The sequence below is a fragment of the Vanessa atalanta genome, chromosome 11, assembly GCF_905147765.1.
Source record: "Vanessa atalanta chromosome 11, ilVanAtal1.2, whole genome shotgun sequence".
NCBI classification, from domain to species: domain Eukaryota; kingdom Metazoa; phylum Arthropoda; class Insecta; order Lepidoptera; family Nymphalidae; genus Vanessa; species Vanessa atalanta.
The window spans coordinates 7,902,209-7,924,042 of NC_061881.1; the positions used below are offsets into that span (position 1 = coordinate 7,902,209).

Sequence of the window (21,834 nt, forward strand, 5' to 3'; positions counted from 1 at the left end):
TACATATTATACCACTTCTCCAACCGTGTAAAAATCCCGAAGAGATTCTCAACCTCTTAAGCTGTACTAGCTTTTTCTTGATAAATTGTATATGTCTGCAGTGCTGAAGAAATAATAATGTCCTGAAGTAATATACTTTAATTTGATTTTTCTATGATCTTATGAAAATGTCCAATTATACAGAGTGACTGGTGAGTTACTATCAATATTTAAGGAGAATCCTCTGTACATGATTCTCATTAGTATTATGTAAAAAAAAATAGTTACTTAATTTTTGACCAAATTTCTATAAATTTCAATATACATATATAAATAAATGTATACTAAGCGAGCAGTATTAATGTCAGTTAGCTGTCTATCTACAAGGGATGACATTGCGTAGTTGGTACAGTCACAATACTATCTCAGTATTGCTCTATGATGAGGGAAAAAATAAGAGTGTACTTTGCGTCTCTTCCTCATCGCCGTAGACTAAAACATACTAAAATCATCAAAAGAAACATGACCTTCAACATCACAGAGCACGTTCAATCCTTATGGGTGCAGTTTACGATAAAACTTTAGCAGTTTAGGTACTCCCTGCCATACAACCGTCATTAAGACTGAAACTTAACAATAACGCCCTTTGATACAGCAACATGATCCTCAGAATTAATTATATACGTGCTTAACTTAAGATTGTGCTCGTTATTTAACCACCCAGAAGGGATGTCTCCCTAATTATTATATATATTATGAGCGTGACTAACATATTTATAAGTTGACGTAATTATTAAATCGTATATAATAATTGAGATAAAAGCTGAGAGCTGAGGCTAGAATACTTAACCGAAGATTTTGACTTCAAGTTTGAGTAAGCACCACTAAGTTTTCATGTGCGATAGTGATTAATATTTATCTCACGCTCGACGTATGAGAAGGTTCCATACGTTTAGAAGACGCATGTGTTGGACGAAGTTTTATCTCGCGCGTAACCAAACTGCATTGAATAGCATGATATAATAAGTATTTGCCGAGAAATAAAATACAATAATGTCTGTTTAATTAGAAATTCGTTTCTTAAATGTGCCTATGGATTTGATATAGATAAGCGGAGCATATGGGACACCTGATGATGAAACAGTCACCACCGCCAATAGACAATGGTGCTGTAAGAATTTTTTTAATTATTCCTTATGGTAGGTCCACACGACGCAGACTTGGCACAGGCTTTTGTCACAACAATACTAGTGTGAGAGTAGTGCTGTTTGGCGTTAGAATATGTGATAAGTACCAACAGGTACAGGTACATAGGTACCAACCAAGACCAGCTACACATCGCCCACCAAAAATTTTCATATCTATGGCATTAGTAATTTCGAATTTAAAAAAAACGACAAAGAATAATAAATTAGACGTAAAGTTGCTTACTTTTAATAAATATATAAAATTAGGCGCTTTTGTAACGCCGTTTACACAAATTATTAGCATATTATTTAAGTCACGTTTTCACTATTACTTACCTTTGCGTTAGCTCACTTACATTTAAAAGGAAAATTTAGTCGATAAGCGATATAATTTAAAAAAAAAGTTCTTTAATGAAAGTAACTTTTTTTACGATCTCATAATTTGTATATTTATGATTTATGATCTGGGACCAATTTTACGAATTATAACGGTCACGATACATTCTCGAATTCTCTTCTAAAATTCGATCGAGTCGAAACTGTGAGAAATACAACGATCGTATTAATAAAATTACTGAAACGTTTAAATAGCAACGATAACGTTTCGATTCGCTTGCGATAAAGCAGTAATTATAAAACATTGCAATATTCTGACTGTAGTTTTATTAATTACTTTTGAGCCGTATTATTTTGGATTATTTATCTGAACCTAACCTCTAGAAATCTATTAAAACCTTCTATCTATTCCTTCCTTATCCTTATTATCTTCATCTATCAATTCTATTATTTTTATTGCATTTAAATAAATATAACTTTTTTGTATCTGACGTGAATATACCGAAATAAATTGTTCTTTTCCGTACTTCAACGTCTCCATTTAAGCGCTTATACTATTCTAAACACAATGGAAGATCAAAGTAAATCTAGAGAATTTCCGACAAATAGTTTCAATTAACAGCAATTTAACCGAATTGCGGAAGTTAACTATCTTAATGTTTATATTGAGTACGAAGTTTATAGCTGACCCAATGAGCAAGTTAATTAAGTTATCTTCAATATAAAGTTCTATAATAATATTTGATCGTGAAACTGTGAGTTTTTTAACACATAATTATCATACCTAATTAGTAAAAATTTTTCATGAGTATAATTTCTCGCTAATCGTTTGATTTTGAAACCAATTTATTTTTCTAAAGCGGGGTTCATGTGTATCCCGTAACCGTATCGCTGACGCGTATCAAGGCATTTGTGAAACGGATAATAATACGCAGTCATGATATACGCTCTGATACGATACGAGATACAGGATCAGAATAATTCGATAAGCGGTCATGATATGATATGAAGTAAACTGAAGGGCGATGTTGAGAGGGTTCGAAAAGGTTCATGGACTGGACCCGGCTTTAATTACTAATGCATTCATATATGTATTTATTGGGCCACAGCTGATTTTTTTTTTAAGTTTTAAATTTGAAAAAGTCTACATTATTTATATTATACTATACAATAAAATAACAAAGTTATAATATGGAATGAAAACATTTTTGGACGTTTGATAGGACTATTTAATTAACACTATTAATTTCTGAATTTTTATATTTTCAAAAATTAACAAAAATGATTACATTCATTAATTTTACCACGACCATTCTTTCTGTAAAAAAACGTGCGAAGAAATAAAAGAAGGTAATCCGAATTAAACATAATGTATATCAAATATGTTCCGAGATATACCTAGTAACTGTTAATGCAGCGGTTAAATTTTATTGGGTCGTATAATATAAGTGCAGGTACTCTAATAGGATTTTTACATAAAATTAAGACGGTATCTTAATGTTCCGAAATAAACCTGTCTTAGAAGGAACTTGTAATAATTTCTATCGACCCATTTAATTCTATTGAAGTAGCTCATTCTTTTGTACTTGATCTTAATTTATCCAATGAACTTTGTTGGCAGCTATTCTATGAAAGCCCTTCAGAAAATGTGTTCTTCGTGCCAAACGACATTTACTGCTTGAAGAGAAAATTAAAATGCTATTAGAAAAGAGTATTTATATAAACATTCTGAATTTTAACTATCTTAAGATCTGTCTTAAGATAGTTCTTAAATTACTCTGGGAATAGCCGAATACAAGAATAATTTAGGAACCAGCAAGGATTTATACATAACATAACATAAGCAGCCCGTAAATGTCCCACTGCTGGGATAAAGGCCTCCTCTCCCTTTGAGGAGAAGGTTTGGAGCATATTCCACCACGCTGCTCCAATGCGGGTTGGCGGAATACTCATGTGGCTGAATTTCGTTGAAATTAGACACATGCAGGTTTCCTCACGATGTTTTCCTTCACCGCCGAGCACGAGATGAATTATAAACACAAATTAAGCACATGAAATTTCAGTGGTCAGCCTGCCTGGGTTTGAACCCGAAATCATCGGTTAAGATGAACGCGTTCTAACCACTGGGCCATCTCAGCTCAAGGATTTATATAATTACAATACTTATTTTGAATGATGTAACGCTTGTCTTGAAGTAGGAAACTGCATCACTCATTACACATGAAACGATGAACTCAAATTCAATCTGAAAATTAAAAATCCTTCCCAAAGTGTGAAATAAAAATTAAGGCGGAAAGAGGTCTGGCGGTGGTGATCACTTACCGTCAGTTAGCCCTTTTGCCAGACCGCCTACCGCTATCAAATAAAAAAATTGTGCTGATTGTACGACGCTGATAAACGAGAACATTAGCTCACCGATCTTGGGTACCTCAATATTGTCCTAAAATTGATTTAATATTCTTATTTACTTATAGCTGAGATGGTACCGTGGTTAGAACGCGTGCATCTTAACCGATGATTTCGGGTTTAAACCTAGGCAAGTACCAATGAATTTTCATGTCCTTAATTTGAGTTTATAATTCATCTCGTGGTCGGCGGTGAAGGAAAACATCGTGAGGAAACCTGCATGTGTCTCATTTCAACGAAATTCTGCCACATGTGTATTCCACTAACCCGCATTGGAGCAGCGTGGTCGAATATGCTCCCCAAAGGGAGAGGAGGTCTTAGCCCAGCAGTTGGAAATTTACTGGCTGTTAATGTAAAAAGAAAATACTTATAAATAATATTGATACCCAACCTTCTATTGAACTTTTATGTGTATGATTGGTATGACCAAATAAATTAATAAACGACTGAGTGACTAAATAAAATACGTCACTAGTTACTGAACTATGAAACATAAATCACGGAACTGTTTTTATTCAGATTGATTCATTACAAATAAGTCCTTAAATTAATTAAATTACATTTCATTGCGTAACACTTTGTCAATGGCCGAACTGTGGTAGAACCATGACATTTTCAGACACAGGCAATCAATATTAATGTGTATAAAGTTGAACCATATTCACAATTTAACTATATATCAGTCGGCTGATGCCGGATGGTGTGGTCAAGCCGTCCCAATTTCCGGACTCGAGCTTCAAGCTGCGATTATACAACGGTTCTGGCCGAGTAATTATTATCCACGATTCTAATTTCGTACCAGGCCTCGGGTGTTACTCAAATATTTAAGAGAGTTAAAATTCGGTCCTCTTTTGTTTTAAGCTTTTTTGTAAAGAAATGATCGAGGAAATAATGAAAAATTGTGGATTTTAAGAATAAGTACATTTTTAATATTTTCTCTATATATAAATATATATATATATATTTGGGACTATCTGCGGTATTATTTGTCTTATTTGAATATAAATATACTTATATCATAGTTTTATGATCGCTTTTAGTAATAAAGAGTAGTAAGTATTTGTAGCCAAGATGGTCCAGTGGATAGAACGCGTGCATCTTATCCGATGATTGTGGGTTCAAACACAGGCAAGCACCACTGAATTCGTACCAGGCCTCGGGTGTTACTCAAATATTTAAGAGAGTTAAAATTCGGTCCTCTTTTGTTTTAAGCTTTTTTGTAAAGAAATGATCGAGGAAATAATGAAAAATTGTGGATTTTAAGAATAAGTACATTTTTAATATTTTCTCTATATATAAATATATATATATATATATATATATATATTTGGGACTATCTGCGGTATTATTTGTCTTATTTGAATATAAATATACTTATATCATAGTTTTATGATCGCTTTTAGTAATAAAGAGTAGTAAGTATTTGTAGCCAAGATGGTCCAGTGGATAGAACGCGTGCATCTTATCCGATGATTGTGGGTTCAAACACAGGCAAGCACCACTGAATTTTCATGCGCTAAATTTGTGTTTATAATTCATCTCGTGTTCGGCAGTGAAGAAAAACATCCTGAGGAAATCTGCATGTGTCTAATTTTAACGAAATTCTGCCACTTGTGTACCAAACCTTGTCTTACTCTTTTCCTCAAACGGAGAGGATGCCTTAGCCCAGCAGTGGGAAATTTACAAGCTGTTTATGTTATGTTAATGTATATATTTGTATCATTCTCTTTTGTTTGATAATTGAAAAAAAAGAGACAAACAGTAAAGGCTATACTGACAGACTTCAGCACATATCGCAAATAAGAATAATATTGACCACCTTTTATGACCATATGTGTCTCATAGGTATTTTTAAGTATAAATTTACATTATGCCTAGAAGAAAAAACGAAACGAAATATATAAAAGTCATGACTGCGTAGAATGATCTCAAGAACGCTAGCAGCATTCCGTCGTTAAATCACAACTCCGACATGTGAAAAATGATCTTGGCTCCGCAAGCTGAAATAATCAATACTAACCAATATTATAAATGCCAGCATGAGTTCGCTTATTTCCTAGTAACGATTTCAAGTATAACATTTTTGCGCACACATTGATAGGTCCATAGTTTATATATAATATAAAAAGGCCATATAGCTAGCCCCCTTCCTCTCTTGTTCTCCCACAGGGGGTTACTATACTGTTACTAAATAAAGTTTTTATTATTATTTTATTATATTTGATTTATTATTTCATCAGGTTGTTCCTGTATTCGCTTCACTTCTACAAACGGAAAGGAGCGCGGTACATTTAGTAGTCCGGACTATCCGCTGCCGTACACACGGGACATCTGCCTCCTCTACACCTTCATAGCCGCACCTCATCAGATAATTGAACTGATGTTCACAGATTTCGACGTGTACAAAGATGATGTTGAGTAAGTTATTTATATATTTTATACTAGCTGTGCCCGCGACTTTGTGCGTGTTGTTTGAATTTAAGTTTTTTGGATATTGTAGCGTGATTTTATTTTTAATCTATAATATCCCTCAAAATCGGTTCAGCCGTTCCAGAGATTAGCCGGAACAAACAGACAGACAAAAATTGTAAAAAATGTTTTTTTGGTATATGTACCCTGTATACATATATAAAATGCATTTAGTAAAAAAGGGTTATTTTAATATTACAAACAAATACTCCAATTTTATTATATGTATAGATAAAAAGTCATAACTATCGGTTATAGGATATATATATAATTGTGGCCAAATTATAACTATCAATTTATTATTGAAACTTTGTAGGATACAAACAATTTTTAGTGTCTGTAAAAGAATAAAGTGTACAATAATTATATTTTTATCCAGACGAAATAGTCGAAACATATAAATAGGTATTGTTTAAAACACTTTAATTCCCGCGGTTGTGGTCACAGAAATAACACACTTTCATCCTGTATTATTAGAATTTTTACAAATATCTGATGCACCAATTCTTATTATTAAGAATAATCTTATTTTCAGATTTTTAATTTCAACGTTATTCTATAGAAGCTTTTTTAGGGCTTGAATTATCAATCAATCCTTTCAAAATTAATTTCTCCAAAAATGTATTTGTGTAAAAAATATGTTATACCTACTAATTTATTGTTGAATACTAAAACAACACAATATCGAATAAGCCAAAAAAGTTTAAAAGCGATAAGATAATTACCAGTTTGCTAAAATTGCTTTATTAAGAAAAAATTTAAGTTATTATAAATTCTTTAAAAAAATGAATGTCAAGGGGATTGGTGGATCAGCTCACGACACTGAACTATTTCAATGAAGATCATGTTAAAATCTATCTAAATGACCACTATATAAATACAAGAAAACAGTAAAATTAAAATACAAAAAGTTTATTCAATCACAATTTTTTCCAAAATGTTTAGAATAAACGTGAAAAGCAAACAACATTAAAGTAATGCGTATTTCCGAGCCCATATTCCGAATACTCTCTCAAACTTCTAAAGCATGTTTGTTAGGCTTCCTGAGTCCGCTGAGCTTGGTGCAGAATTGCTTGTAATCTATGAAAGTGTATCCGTCCTTTTGAATAGTCGGTGCCCCGTCTAAAGCATAGTCAGCTTCCTTTTCAGTGAAACGATCGCCCCATGTCATTAAATCGTGACGAATTCTGAAACACAAATGCGGTACGAGTACATTAAACCAATCTTTACTATATGAGGTAGCCACAATTCACGCCATGAGTTTTAACTTTAATTACGTAAATAAGTAAGTAAGTTAAGAGCTGAAATGGTTCGGTTGCTAAATTAATTTATAGGGAAGATGACAGGTTCAAGCCCGGGAAAGCACTGCTGAGTTATACGAACTTCAATTGCCTTTATAATTAATCTCGGCCTCATTAGGCATGGTGGTTGAAATTCTGACAAGTTGGTTTATCTTTTTTTCACGTGGTAATGGAATAGAAGCGACGTGATCAGATAGATATAATTTATGAACAAGTCGTATGTTACTAAATCCATTTTTATTGCACTGTTTTTATTGCACAATTAGGTAGGTAAAGGATTAAAAAATATAAATAATATTTCAATAATAATTTAAACGTGTATATAATAATCGTCATTATTAACAGATTAAAAAGTTGCTGGACCAATGCATATTCTCGATTAGGTAATAATTATTAATATTAATAAATTACTTGGTGGTAGGAAAAAGCCCGTCTGAGTAGATACAACCCACACAGAGGTTCTACGACCACACAAAAAGAAGTACAGTTTTGTTGTCTTCCGGTTTGAAAGGTGATTGAGCCTTACCATCAGGTGGCCTATTTCCCGTCCACTAAATGTCTAAGCCTAAATCATAAAGATAATATCCTATTAATTTGAATATATACAAGATAAATATTATATTTAAATTTAAATTATTTTACAAATCAAGGCAACGGACAATGTAGAAAGAATTTGAATTTATTTCCTTTTTGCTTTTAAATAACCACCCGAAAACAAAAGCTCCGTAAACAAAGCTTCCAAGTTTGGTGGCGCCTTGGCAATGCAAGGAATGGTTAATATTTCTTACAGGGGCTTGTTGGCCATTTGTTCGTTCGGCTAACTATATTATAAAATAAAAATTAAGCCGCGTTACCTCACTGCAGATTGGCGAAAATACTTTCCGAATCTATTAATTTCCATGCAGATTATTGCAGAGATTTTTTTAAAAAAATATTTAGAACGGTCAATATCAATAGTTTTATACGAATTTTGAACCAGGAAAATGTGTTGAGTAGCACGCAATTCAGCTCCAGTGCCATTTCATCCAGGAAAATCAAGTTAAAATTAACAGTACTTTATGTATTTAAATTAAGAAAAAACAGTCGTTAAGGCAATTATTTAACTCATTTTCTTTTCTAAAATGAGTTGATTTTGTTAATTGTTTTAAGGTGTTATGCTTATAAATTAAGTCCTTTTAGAAGTTACAGCTTTTTAAAGAAATTAACATTATTTTATTTTGTTATGTCTTTAAGTTAATATTGTAATACACGTTAATGGACATAGAAAATCATAGTTTATTGAGTCTTATTTACCAAAGGTATTCCATATTGATTCAACTAAGATTTCCTAGTGTGGTCAATGTTTGCCTCATATCAAATTAAGCACATGAATTGTGTGGTATCCTCAGCTAAGAAAATAGATTTTTCAAACATGCAAACGGTATATAACAAAAAATACATATAATCAAATTTAAATAATGCTTTTAAATAAACATCTCAAATTTGCGATGCACTGATCATTAATTTATTATATTTCAGCCAGAATATTACTGCTCTGTTTAAATGTATGTTACTATTGTTCTCAGGCGAGAAAAGGAATATTCGTATGAGATATTTACGTTCGTTCTTAACGTGTCTCCTGCAAGATCTTGCATCAGTGTATGACCTTTTTGGAAGGAAGATACGAGAAGAGCACGTAAAACGAATGGCAGGTATTCCAAAACTAGAAACTTCGCAATAGGGAACATTGTTTGAGTTAAAACGGGCTTTTGTTTTACTTTAATCTAGATCTAGATCGGTTTGGACTTACAAAAATGTCGTATGGTAAACGTAGGTCGTTGTGTCAGAAATTTAAATATTACCGACCGAATATATCTAGTAAGGGCTTAATGTAAATATTCCTACGATCAATACAGAAGGAATTAAAAACAATCAAAATGATCTATATAAACACCGCATTTAAAGCCAATAAGTCTTTGTCAAGGATCGTATGTATTTTGGTGATTGTATAAAACTTAATCCGAATTTTTTAAGGCAATATAAATTAAAAATAACTAACTTCTGATTGTATCAATACCATCGTAATGCTAATGGATAATATCGATAAGTTGGACCCCTATGATCGTAATTATACTTTTCATAATGTTATGTTATGTAATAGTTATGTTAATGATTAGGCAAGGCATTTTAGTCGTTATAAGTCAAGACCGGCCCAATGTGCACCTTCTCTCCCGGGCCGTAACTGCCGTAGGGACTAGTTTGTATACCCTAGCGAAACCGTGGTGCACCTTGAAGGCGCTACTGGATTTTTAGTCGGTACACTGGTGCCAGTGAGTCCCACATACGCCCTGATTCATGCGCGGAGTGTGATTTTCCAGCGAGTAAAAAAAAAATAAATCTAACTTGGCTAAAAAACCGCAACTGTTATAATGTAACACTATTTTATAAAATTAAGCATAGATACTAGATTTAATAGAAATAAAAAAAATGTTATAAGAAGTAACAGGTTCAGGTTCAGTTTACAGGAAAAATAGAACAAATAATATTAAGCCCCCTGGGGCATATGGACAATCTGTTCGAATACAATCGGTTTGTCGGACCAAGTTCTATGTACATAAAAATTTTTTTACCTAAGTCTTATATTACATTTTCATTCTTTCTAAAACGCCTAAAGATTTATGGACGTTGAGTTTATTTTATTGTAACTGCAAATGGTAAAGAATAATGACTAAGAATTCTATTAAATCTTAAGTTGAGAAAAAGGTTGCGAACAAAAAATTTAGCTACGATTTATTCAATTAATTATGCTCGTTAAAATTACTTAGCCATAACACTTTTATGGTGATTAAAATAAAATACTTGAAACAAGTTTATGAAATGTATAGAAAATTTACCATTCAGCCTTACCACTAGCGTATGTCTGTCTGAACGCGATAAACTCAAATACTATCGAACAGATTTTCAAACGGTTTTTACTAATGGACGGAATAGTTAATGATATTAAAGTGTTCTAATTCATAAGTTTTTCTATTTAAATTGGCTGAAATATGGCTGTAATTGTTATTGAAATCGGAAAAAATCATGCCAATTACACGCGCACGTAAATGCGCGACGTAAATCAGAAGACGATAAAGATATTAAGATATGTGTTACAATATAAATGTTTTATATTTAATTACCTATTTAACATCACAAAGCAGAGCATTTAACGCAGTTACAACCGCACGGAGCAACAAGTTAATTTTACAATATAAAATTTATAAAAATGTAATATCCAAGTCGTTAAAATTGAAAAAGAAGTTTTTTTAGGAATATCTTTCGATAAATATAGTATCGTTTATTAATCATTAATATTATACAAAGGAACATCCGGCCCAAAAATCTTGTATTCAGGTTGCGGTTTTTGTAGCTGCATGCTATTATGAAAACATTTTCCCAATATTACTTCCTCGTTCAAAATAATTTCCATTCAAGCTTTGAATTAATTAATAAACGCTTTTTGTTATTCCCCGTGCGGCGGGAACGTTCAATACTTAATTAAACTGATTCATTAAACTTAGCTCTGACTAAGCATGACTGGTAGTCTGTATCACTATATATTATGAATCGCTTGTGAAGGCTTTATTATTTAACGGATTAATAAGGCACACCTTTTTTGTTTTTTTTTTTTATGATATAGGAAGGCGGATGGTTCAGCTGATGACAAGTGGACACCGCCGTCCATAGACATTGTGGCTATAAAAATTATAACCATACCTTACATCACCAATTACACCAACCACTCAACCTTCAAACCGGTCAACAACCGAAACGTATTGCTGTTTGGCGGTAAAATATCTGATGAGTGTGTGGTGAGTACGTTTATGTTCTTTTATTATTTTATTTGCAGTCGTTAAATAAAAATCAGAAACCTTGACTTTGCGAAGGTGCCTAAACTAATGGGTTTAATCTCTAAAGGGATTAAATTTTGCACAGAAAATCGTACTAGAATCATAAGGATTTTAAAATTTAATCTCCAAGGGGATCTCAACTTAAATGGGGTTTGAATGTTTATATATTGTTATTGGGATGAAAATTATAGAAATAATGTTTATTTCTTACATTTCCATTCCAGGTATTGAAGATTATATTATTAAATTAAAGAAAGTTATTACAGTTTTTTTTTTTTTTTTTTAATTTATCACAGTGGGTGAAACTTGGGCTGAAAGTTTGCATAGGAGTTCGTGATTTTTGGTAGTTAGAAATATGCAATTAGATATTTGAAAAGATAACCCGCATTGGAGCAGCCTGGTAGAATATGCTCCAAACCTTCTCCTCAAAGGGAGAGGAGTCCTCTGCCTAGCAATGAGAAATTTACAGGCTGTTAATGTATGTATGTAATGTAACGTTACGATGTTGCTGCTAATTCTTCAATCAAGAGAGTGACATCGGGGGTGGGAGTTTGTAGATGAGATTATCTTTTGTCACTGTTCGAAATATCGAAAATCGGTATTTAGGCATTTGTTTATGAGTAGAAATATTATTGTAGACTATTGTAACAGAGTTTTGAAAGTTCAACACCTAGGAGAGTATTTTGGAAATATGTTTCGCAGACAGTGTGTGAAGCGAGATAAAATGCAGATTATCGAAAAACTCTAAAACTTCAGAACTTTTGGTGGGTATCTCATCGCATACAAGGATAGTAAAAAAATAGCCCCAAATGTATTTGAACATAATGCATTTCTATTCTCGTAAACTTCGTTACTTGTAACAGATATAATATCCGCGTATTCTGAAGTTAGGAAAATAAATGAAATGACTTAGTTATTAGACTTATATATCTTACTCCGGACAAAGTTTTGAAGCCGCAGAGATTAGATAAGTAAGTTCATCCGCATAGTTGGGAACGAGTTCTTGGTTATAACGTACGTGACGATGTTATATTAATTATCATTATGAATGTCAGCCAACTTTCTCTCTTATTTCAACTTCTCTTCGACGGAAGTTTATGTGGCATATCTTAGAAAAACACTTTTTTGCGAATACAAAAATTTGATTTATCTTTTATTTATTTAAAATAAGTAGGCACACTAGCAAATGGGCTACTGATGGTAGCACTTCAGGGCTGTATGTAAATTTGGTACTGCAAAACATATATTTATTTATTTATACATGTATACTTATTTATGCACTTTATTGCATTCCAAAATATTTAACTCTTTGAAAGTATGTACAAAGTTACATTTGGACAATTGCTAAACTGCTGGGCTGTTTAACTAAACAATACTCTAACCACTACCTTAAACCATTTACCAATTGTAAAATATAAAAAAGATTTCGAATACTTCTAATATATAACTTAAGTTTTTTTTTAACTTTTACTTAAAACCTTAAACTTATTTTTTAAGTCAACTTTGATTTTTTCGTTTTATTTTGTATACGGACTGTTTATATAAATTTAAAATATCTATTTATTATTTTATTTTTAAAATATCAATCAAATCACTAACAATACATTTTATATGTTTTTTTTTTTAAATATATTTTGTTATATTTATGTAGTGTTAGCGTGACTATCGCTATATTTCATTATATTCCCAGAGGTGTAAACCGCAACAATCATTTCTTATAGAATGTTACACTGTGCCAAATAAAAATGACAAATATGATGCCCACAAAAACTTTTATCACAGCCACCTTTACAAATATATCAAGTATTTTTGGTCTCCCTAAGGATGAGAAACTCGAGAAAGGTTTTTTTGTTGAACAAGCTTTTTATAAATTACTTAGAAAAACACATTCGAAGCGTAAATGTATCAATATTCACGCTATTGTATTATATTACGTATTCTATTCACGTGTCACTATTGATGGTTTTCCAGAGTAGTTGTGTAATGGTTAGCGTTGTGCGTCTCTTATTGAGTAGAACCTACTCGGCCTAACTCTACCACTATTCGTAAGGGTGAGAGTTCTTGATATTCATTGGTATCTCTACTTTAATTCAAAAACTAATTATTTTCTAAAATATTAATAAGTTGACTTCTTTCTGCATGTATTTTTTATAAGGTATGTATTCAAGTAAATATTACAATGTTAAATTGTGACTTTTTTCATTTATGACAATCATGATAAATATATTATATAACGCTTCTATATCGAATAAGTATTTTACAAGAGACATTTTATGTATCCGATTGAAATAAGTGATATTCGAGATTTAAAAAAGTAATTAGTAATTATTAAAGTGTTAATACCTGTCTTCAGATATGTAGCCAGTATTCTCACTGTCCCACCGAGAAAGCGCTGCAATGAGGGTTTCTTCAGAGTCGAGTTCCAAGGTCTTATAACCGAGGAGGTTGACAAAGGAGTCGAAATCCAGTGGGCTTGATGCCTAAAATATTTTTTTTTATTATTATTCATACTGACAACTTTTACAAAAAGGCACAAATCGCCTGGACGCAATTTGACTACACTATAAACTTGCCAGAAAGACAACCTTCTAATAGATATTTTTATAACTTAATTCTAATTTCAAATTGTATAATCAATGTACTATTACGCGTTAAAAGAAGAATTCGAACGTGACAATTCCCTCTACAATAGAAGCTTTCATATAAATACGAAAACACAAACCTCTGAAAAGATAAAAATATCTATACTAGTATGATAACAAAAACGATTTTCTACATTTAAAAAACATTACATATTCCATGCAAAGAAATAGAAGCTGTAAAAGCAATCTCTTACGTTCTAATAAAGCTATATAATGTAATATTGTTCGTCGACTTGCGAGTAGTGCCTCCGTAAATGTGTCGACGGCTACAAAGTGTACATTTCCCTAACCAATATGTTTCATTAAATGGTTTCATAGTTCATTTAAATATTAGATATCATTTTTTGTATTCAAGATCTATTTATCTTTAAAATTTACAAATCAATGCTAGGAATGACTAAAAAAAATATTTTTAATTAAAAATTATACCTTTAAAGTTACTTGTGTTTGTATTAAACTATAATTCTTATATTTTAAGAGCCAGTGTTCCGCAGACTTACAGTATAGTAGCAAACTCCATAATAATGTTTGGCACGCTCAAAGGAACCCTCGATTTCATCCTACATTTCCCCAACGGCAGGTGAAACAGTATACCTGGCATTGGTATGGAGTTTGCTACTATACTGTAAGTCTGCGGAACACTGGCTCTCAGTCTTTTACATGATAAAACACATTAGGGTTGTACATAATTATCTACGTTGGGTTAGTTTACAAATAACATAAGCACTAGTCTGCAAAGAAAATAATAAAATGAAGTTTGAATAAAAGATTATCCGACTTTAAACTTTTTTCTTTAAATTGAAACGTGATCAGAAATAAAGTATACTCAGGCAAATAAAAATAATCCAAATCGTATAATAAATGACGAAGTTTTGAGGTAACAATCAATAAAGTAAAATACATTTAAACTGATAAGCTCGTTCTGCATTTAAACGATAGAAATAATCCCGCTTCGTTTCTTTCGCTGATTCTTCTTAGCCTTACGTACTTCTTTCAACCTACTATAAGTTTTTTTGTGATCGGCAATATGATTTAACAGCAACGTAAACAAATTTAATCCAATGCTTAAAAGAAAAACCGAAACCAAGCCAAAGCCATTTTTGTATGTACATTTGAATTAAACAAGCGAGTGCTTAAAACGTGCTCGTAAAAATGAATTTATGAAGTAGTACTGATTATTTATAGGAAATAAGCAAAGTTTTTCATACGAACATAAAATTTTATGACATTACCGGTTTCATGTAAACAATGGCTTGTTTATGGAACGACTATGATTCGACTTCCATGTTATTACAAGGAAAATACAATACTAAAAGCAACTTAGATTTTTATATGCATTTACTCGGTGTCAGCTTTTTGGGCAAGCCTGCCTGGGCAGCAATGGTATGTTCTACCACCAAACAGCAATATTTAGTATTAATGTGTTCCGGTTTGGAGGGTGAGTGAGCCAGTGTAACTACAGACAAGGGATAGACCATCTTAGTTCCCAGGGTTCGTGGTACATTGGTAATATGAGGAATGATTAATATTTCTTACAGTACAAATGCCTATGGACTGTGGTGACCACTAACCACGTGGCCCATTTTACAATCGAAACATACTTTAGCTACCATTTACACGATGGTCTAATTCCTCTTAATTTAATACTAGATAGATTCGATTGGTAAAATCGTTGTTAGATTATTTCCAATGTAAAGCAACTTGTTAAGGTCATAAAGGATAACCGAGGTCAGATGGTAATCGCTCAGATTTGGAGTAATTAGAGTACTGGCAAAATGCCGGGATAACACTAGCAAAACGATAAAAGGAGCTTTTAACTTATCATCTTACGTCGTAAATAATTATGTAAAAATATGAATAAGTTCATTTCGAATGCCGGCATAATATAGTCTCGATTAAAAATATACAGACCAAAGCCTTGAAAGAAACAAAGAAGATATATTTTCAGACGATTTCAGTCACGATGGCCCTGATCAAAAGAAGCTATAGATGAATAATTAGTGTGTATTTAGTACTTATCATACGTGAGCAGAGCTCTATCATCAATAATAATGAAATAATACCGTAAGATAAAAAAGAGAGACGTAGAGCAAAATTTAAAAGCAAACAAGTATTTTAACTTCAAATTATTTCGCCGGCAGTTGGAGCTTGGACTATTAAAAAAAAAATTAAAACTATAACACTTATTGCTTACACTGGTGACAGTAGGTCTAGTTCAGTTTTTGCCAAAGTAATCGAAATTGCGATTCAACGGGGAAATGCTGCTAGCACATTCTTGGTACCATTCTACGCGACCATGATTTCAACAGTAGTTATTTTTAATTTAGTTCTGTGTAGGTATTTTTAACTTTTCTCTGTTCTGTTCTGTTGACTGAATTGTGGCTATAGCAACTAACATACATACTTCTAAGGTCTATTAAGAAGTTAAGGTATACTTTTTTACTCTCGCGTAACATAACTGAGTTTAACGCAACAATATTACATGCCTTTTCGTATCTGGAACGTTGGAATTTTCAGCCGTATTACTGCCTATCTAAAGACGTATTTCAATTTAATTTTAATCAATAACTTATTGCTTCTTAAATTTAATTACAAGTACCTTCTAATCATTTTATGTTTAGTAAATTAGGGAAAATACAGAAAACTGTTTTATGAAACGAAATTGTGTGTTTCAAACAATATAATGGAGAGAGTTACTTTACAAAAGTGTGTTATGTTATTACGAGCTTCACGATATTATACGGCAAAGGAATTAAAATTAGGGCGTTAAAAATAGTGAAATGAAAAAAAAAATTGAAAACTAACAATTTATTAAAAGAATAAAATTCTGGAAATACTACGACTAAATTTTAGAACAGATTTTATTTTGTTCAACACTTCTAATAGAAAACTTTTTAAACTTTGTATACTAACTAAACATAGCATGGTTAAGTTGGTTTGCCTTTTTCCTTTGATTGTCAAATTGCTAATGACAGAAAGAGAGAAATGTATTTGTACGATGCGATACAATTCAAATTAGTTATTACATTAAAATTTGCTTCATGCGTTGTTTATATTTGCTTTTTAATTAAACTTACCTCAGCGAGCATGTTTCTAACGGCTTGTTCGTCAACTCGCTCTCCAAGACTAATAAGGGTTCCGCATAAATCGTTGTGGTCAATATATCCATCACCATTCAGATCGAACAGGAGAAATGCCTGATTTATAAAAAGTATAATTTTTATTAGTAGCTAGCCAACATAATAACTTATATGTTTCCTATTTCATTCCTTGTAAATAACTTAATGAGACAAGGTAAAAAAGGACAAAATATCTAGGATCACTGCATCAGACTCAGTGATAGAGCTTTGTTTAGGTCCTCTGTTCTGATTTGAAGGACAAGTGAGCCAGTGTATTCTCAGGTGATATTGGTATTTTGCCTACGTCTAAAATTAATATAACTTCAAAGGTGAAGTTATCCCATTTGATATTAAAATTAAAAAAATATTAGTACCTCTTTCAGTTCAAAAATTTTATTTTCATCGAGTTCAGCCAAGACGTTGTCAGGAACACATATTGACTGGCGCGCTCTACACATCGAATATCGTCGGGATTCTTCGGGTTCGATGTTCTTTTCAGACATAATTGTACTGAAAATAGTTACAATTAATATTGTTTCTATCATTTTAAATATGAATCGCATCTGCGTGAATCTTATTTTACAATTTTTATAACTATTATTTATAATGAATATATAAATTGAGATAAATAAAAATATGGGTTTTAAATAAAGGCCGTGGTAGAGCTATATACATGAATCAAGGACGTAAAAAGTTTATTATGATGGTATTAAAAATGTAGATTCTTTTAAAGAAAATCGATTTTCTTGTAAAATTAAATCGAATAATTACCGCTGCTAAAAAAATATATATAATTTAAAATTTTAATTATATACGAAAGAAAATTTTAATTGACTAATCAAAGTCAACCACACAAAAATGTAATTATAACGTAAGAATATTTTCGGAGAATATATATATATATATATATAAACCACAATTTAATTAAATTTTATTTAGAGATATTTATTCAGAGGTAAGTTTTAATAACTTAATTTTCGACTGAGTCAAAGTTAATTAACGAAAATTCAAATTATAGTCTGTTCTTGATACTTTGATATAAAACTCCGGCTTTAGTTGTAATTTAAATTAAAGATTAGTGTTTCTACAAATATCATCCCTTCAAGTACTCATTCTGAGTCAATGAATATGTCGTCTAGAATCTACGACTGCTAATACAGACTCATATTTAAATTGCATAGAAATACCAGACCCTCGACACAAAAGTCTGTAACCAAAATTGTGATTATAAAAATAAAAATAAAACGTATTTTTCTGTAATAATAATATTTAAAATTAATTTAATTTACACTTTACAGACGTAAAGTTTTAGTACGCGGAAATTATAATGAGAAAAATCGTGTTATGATACGAATTTAAAAGTATTAGCTTTCAAAGACCTTTGAAGCATTATCCACAAAAAAAACTGGAAACATTTATTCTCTCTTTTAAGTAAGGTTACATAATGAGAGATGGAGCTTTTTAAACTTATTTAGCATATACTTTAAAGTTAGTTATAAAATGTTTTTAAAAATAATATAGACATCATGTTGACGTAAATTTCCTAACAAATATACATATAATATAAATGTGTAGTTTTTAAAAGATTATTTTGCATACGTGTTTGCATATTGTTTTAAAAAAAAAAAAAGCTATTCGGAGATGATTCATGGTTAGCGTCTTTGGCACTTTGTCTTAAGAAATAATTAAAATATTTTTTTATCTATAGTAAAGTAAAACGATAAAGATAATAAAGACGATAAAAACGATAAAGAGCTCTTTCTTTGAGTTGATGGTGCAAAACGCTGCTCCAATTTGGAAGAATACATATGTATTAGACCGTCATCCGAAAGAATCAGGTTTCCTCACAATGTTTTCTTACACTATCGAGTATGAAACGAATTATAAACATCAATAAAGCATATGATAATACATTTCCCTGATAGGAGACTCAGCTCCACAACATACACAGTTAAAAAAGTTAAGCAACTAACTGCTGTTGATTCTGCTCGACTAGTAACTTTCGTTACTCTCATGGTATTATGTCTTACAGCACTTGGCTTTAGGGTAACGCTGCGGACGTTAAAACTGCAAAAAAGAGCTGTCCGGTCTATTTATAATCTTGAGACGACCCTTCGGGACGTTTTTAATAAAGTAGGTATATTTACAGTTGCTTTTCAATACGTTTACAACAATGTTATGCATATTCACAGTAATATTTTTACAATTAAGATTTTTTCAAGGAAATGGTTTGACGATCTCCCTGGTTTTCATGGGTACGCCGAGGTCCCGGGTTCGAGCCGCCCGGCCGAGTCGATATATAAAAAGTTCATTAGTTTTCTATGTTGTCTTGGACCTGGGTGTTTGTGGTACCGTCATTACCTCTGATTTTCCATAACACAAGTGCTTTAGCTAATGAAAGTGGTGTTGTCCAATATATTAATGGTGACAATCATTGTATAGACATAGACACAAGGAGGAAAGGTAAACTAATAACACCTAGTTTCTGATTTCTCAAAATTAATACATCCTTCCTGGGGATCGGTATTCGTTTTTGTCTATATAAAGATTCCACAGTTATTTTTAACTGGGCCTATTAAAAAATTTAAAAATCATGTCAAAAAAACATTGATAAATAAGGCATATTATTCAATGCAAGATTATATTAAAGATAAAAAAGCATGGACTCAGACATTATTGATTTAAGGCATGGTATATAAAAATTTAATTGTACTTTACTGACATATTCTGTAATTAAAATGGTGGAAAGGAGTAACTACTGAGTTTCTTGCCGGTTCTTCTTATTAGAATCTACTTTCCAAGCCGGTGGTAGCTTTACATTTAATTCAACACTGTAACATGACGCTTCAAAAGTGATTTTATGTGCCCACTTGAATAAAAAATATTTTGATTTTAATTGTGATTTTTTGATTGATAATCGCTCGGTTTTGAGCATAATATTTGATTAAGCTTCACTTGTCTTAACCCCTGGACTATCTTGTTCTCCTAGTACTTTATTCATTCAGCTAATTAAAAATATGAGCCAAGCTAAAAAAAGGCTCACTTAAATAAACTTACTCTCCTGTTGTAGCGGACTGAAGTAGATTCTCCTTGAATTTCTTAATTTCATCTTGCGCTATTTCCGACTCCTTCCGACTTTTGTCGCCTTTACTTTTCTGTAACAACAATTTTTAAAAACATTTCTATACAGGACTGACCTTAATTCATTTTCAGATAAAAAGTGTTATGCATATTAATTTCAGAATTGAATTCAAACGTCCTCAGGAATAATAATAATAATTGTCTTATTTGTGTGAAATTCCACAATTTTATCACACTTACGTATTAGTATGGCAATAAATTTTTTAAAAGTTAGTCATATTACAGATTTATTACTAACATGATGTTTAAGATACAAAATAAATATAAATTATTCTATTTATAAATTTTTAGCGTAATATATTTATATTTTTAATGAGAAGGTAAGTCATTGTTACATATCAACATTTATTATAATAACAGTTTCGTTGTACAAAAGAACTTTGTATCCTTAAACACCAGAGGTTATACATAATAAACCTATATATAAGAATAAACGAATACGCCTTTACAACGGTTGAGTTATTTACCTTAGGCTTCGAAGCTTTGACTGAATTATCGTCAGCCATACTGCCTAGTAGCAAACGTAAAGCTGACTGCGTACCGTCTGCGTCTGACCTGCGTACTGCTGGAAAACTAACTAAATCTAAATATTATATTTACACTGCAATTTCAACGGAGATTATCATTTATTACGCTCGGATGCAACTGGATCAGATAAGTGTTTGCGTCGACTAATTAATCTTTGGACGGAAGTTGCGCTTCAATTTTTAGGTCGTCGGGTTCTAGATCTAGCACGATTACGTTTACTATTAAACATTTAATAAATTATATTATTCACATACTTCGTATACCGAAGCAATGTCATTGGTGATGTTAAGGAGAGTTAATATTTCTTGTGGTGGTGTGCTGGTAAGATGAGCTCACTATCCAATGTCTAAGGACAGTAAACTCAACTTATAATAAAATACCCAATTAATTTCAAAACGCTGATTTGGTGGATTTGGATGGAATTTCAAATGAACATATTTCCGAAATAAATGCAAATGTGCACTGCTGATGTGAAACGGCTATTAACCAGAATGATCATGTTACTATCTTTTCACAATTGAAAGACGAACGGACATCGATAAAGATTCGTCGTCCTCTGACAGGAAGCGCTTTTCAGGAAAAATCGAGTTTTTTTGTTGCTACATAAAATACAAAGTAAACTCCGTAACGGATATCGAATTTCAATAAAATTTAGTGAGTAATTTGGTTCGGTCATCACTCATGATACGGTTTGAAATTTTTGAAAGCCGTAATAATATATATTTTTGTAACTCTATATTTGTTCATTCATTCATTCATTACGTCCAGCAGGGGTAGGTTAATTGTTCTATGAATTAAAAACAATATATTTTATTCCAGTATGGACTAATTTTAAATGCTGTATTATATAGCTCATA

General features: G+C 31.7%; 2 protein-coding genes across 2 annotated transcripts in view; one reads left to right on the forward strand and one right to left on the reverse strand.

Moving 5' to 3' along the window:
• The window catches only part of LOC125067482 (suppressor of lurcher protein 1), a 229,540-nt gene that overhangs the window by 24,709 nt on the left and 182,997 nt on the right, over nt 1-21,834 (forward strand). Inside the window, exon 3 of the mRNA XM_047676140.1 lies at nt 6,149-6,326. Coding sequence (XP_047532096.1) covers nt 6,149-6,326 — 178 coding nt within the window. The remainder of the gene's footprint in view (nt 1-6,148; nt 6,327-21,834) is intronic.
• Nucleotides 7,274-21,056, reverse strand: LOC125067484 (myosin regulatory light chain, smooth muscle). Its single transcript, XM_047676141.1, has 6 exons — nt 20,917-21,056; nt 20,366-20,463; nt 17,683-17,818; nt 17,267-17,386; nt 13,891-14,027; nt 7,274-7,564 (listed from the first exon to the last, which is right to left on the reverse strand). The coding sequence occupies exons 1-6, from the start codon at nt 20,953-20,955 to the stop codon at nt 7,390-7,392; spliced, it is 705 nt and encodes a 234-aa protein (XP_047532097.1). The 5' UTR covers nt 20,956-21,056; the 3' UTR covers nt 7,274-7,389.

Bases quoted from the DNA above. Each gene is read 5' to 3' on its own strand.
- LOC125067484 (XM_047676141.1), bottom strand. From the start codon at position 20,955: ATGGCTGACGATAATTCAGTCAAAGCTTCGAAGCCTAAG. The intron at 17,387-17,682 runs GTACTAATATTT...TTTATAAATCAG, and splicing joins AAATTTTTGAACTGAAAGAG to GCATTTCTCCTGTTCGATCT. The intron at 7,565-13,890 runs GTATTAACACTT...TTTGTGTTTCAG, and splicing joins GGCTACATATCTGAAGACAG to AATTCGTCACGATTTAATGA.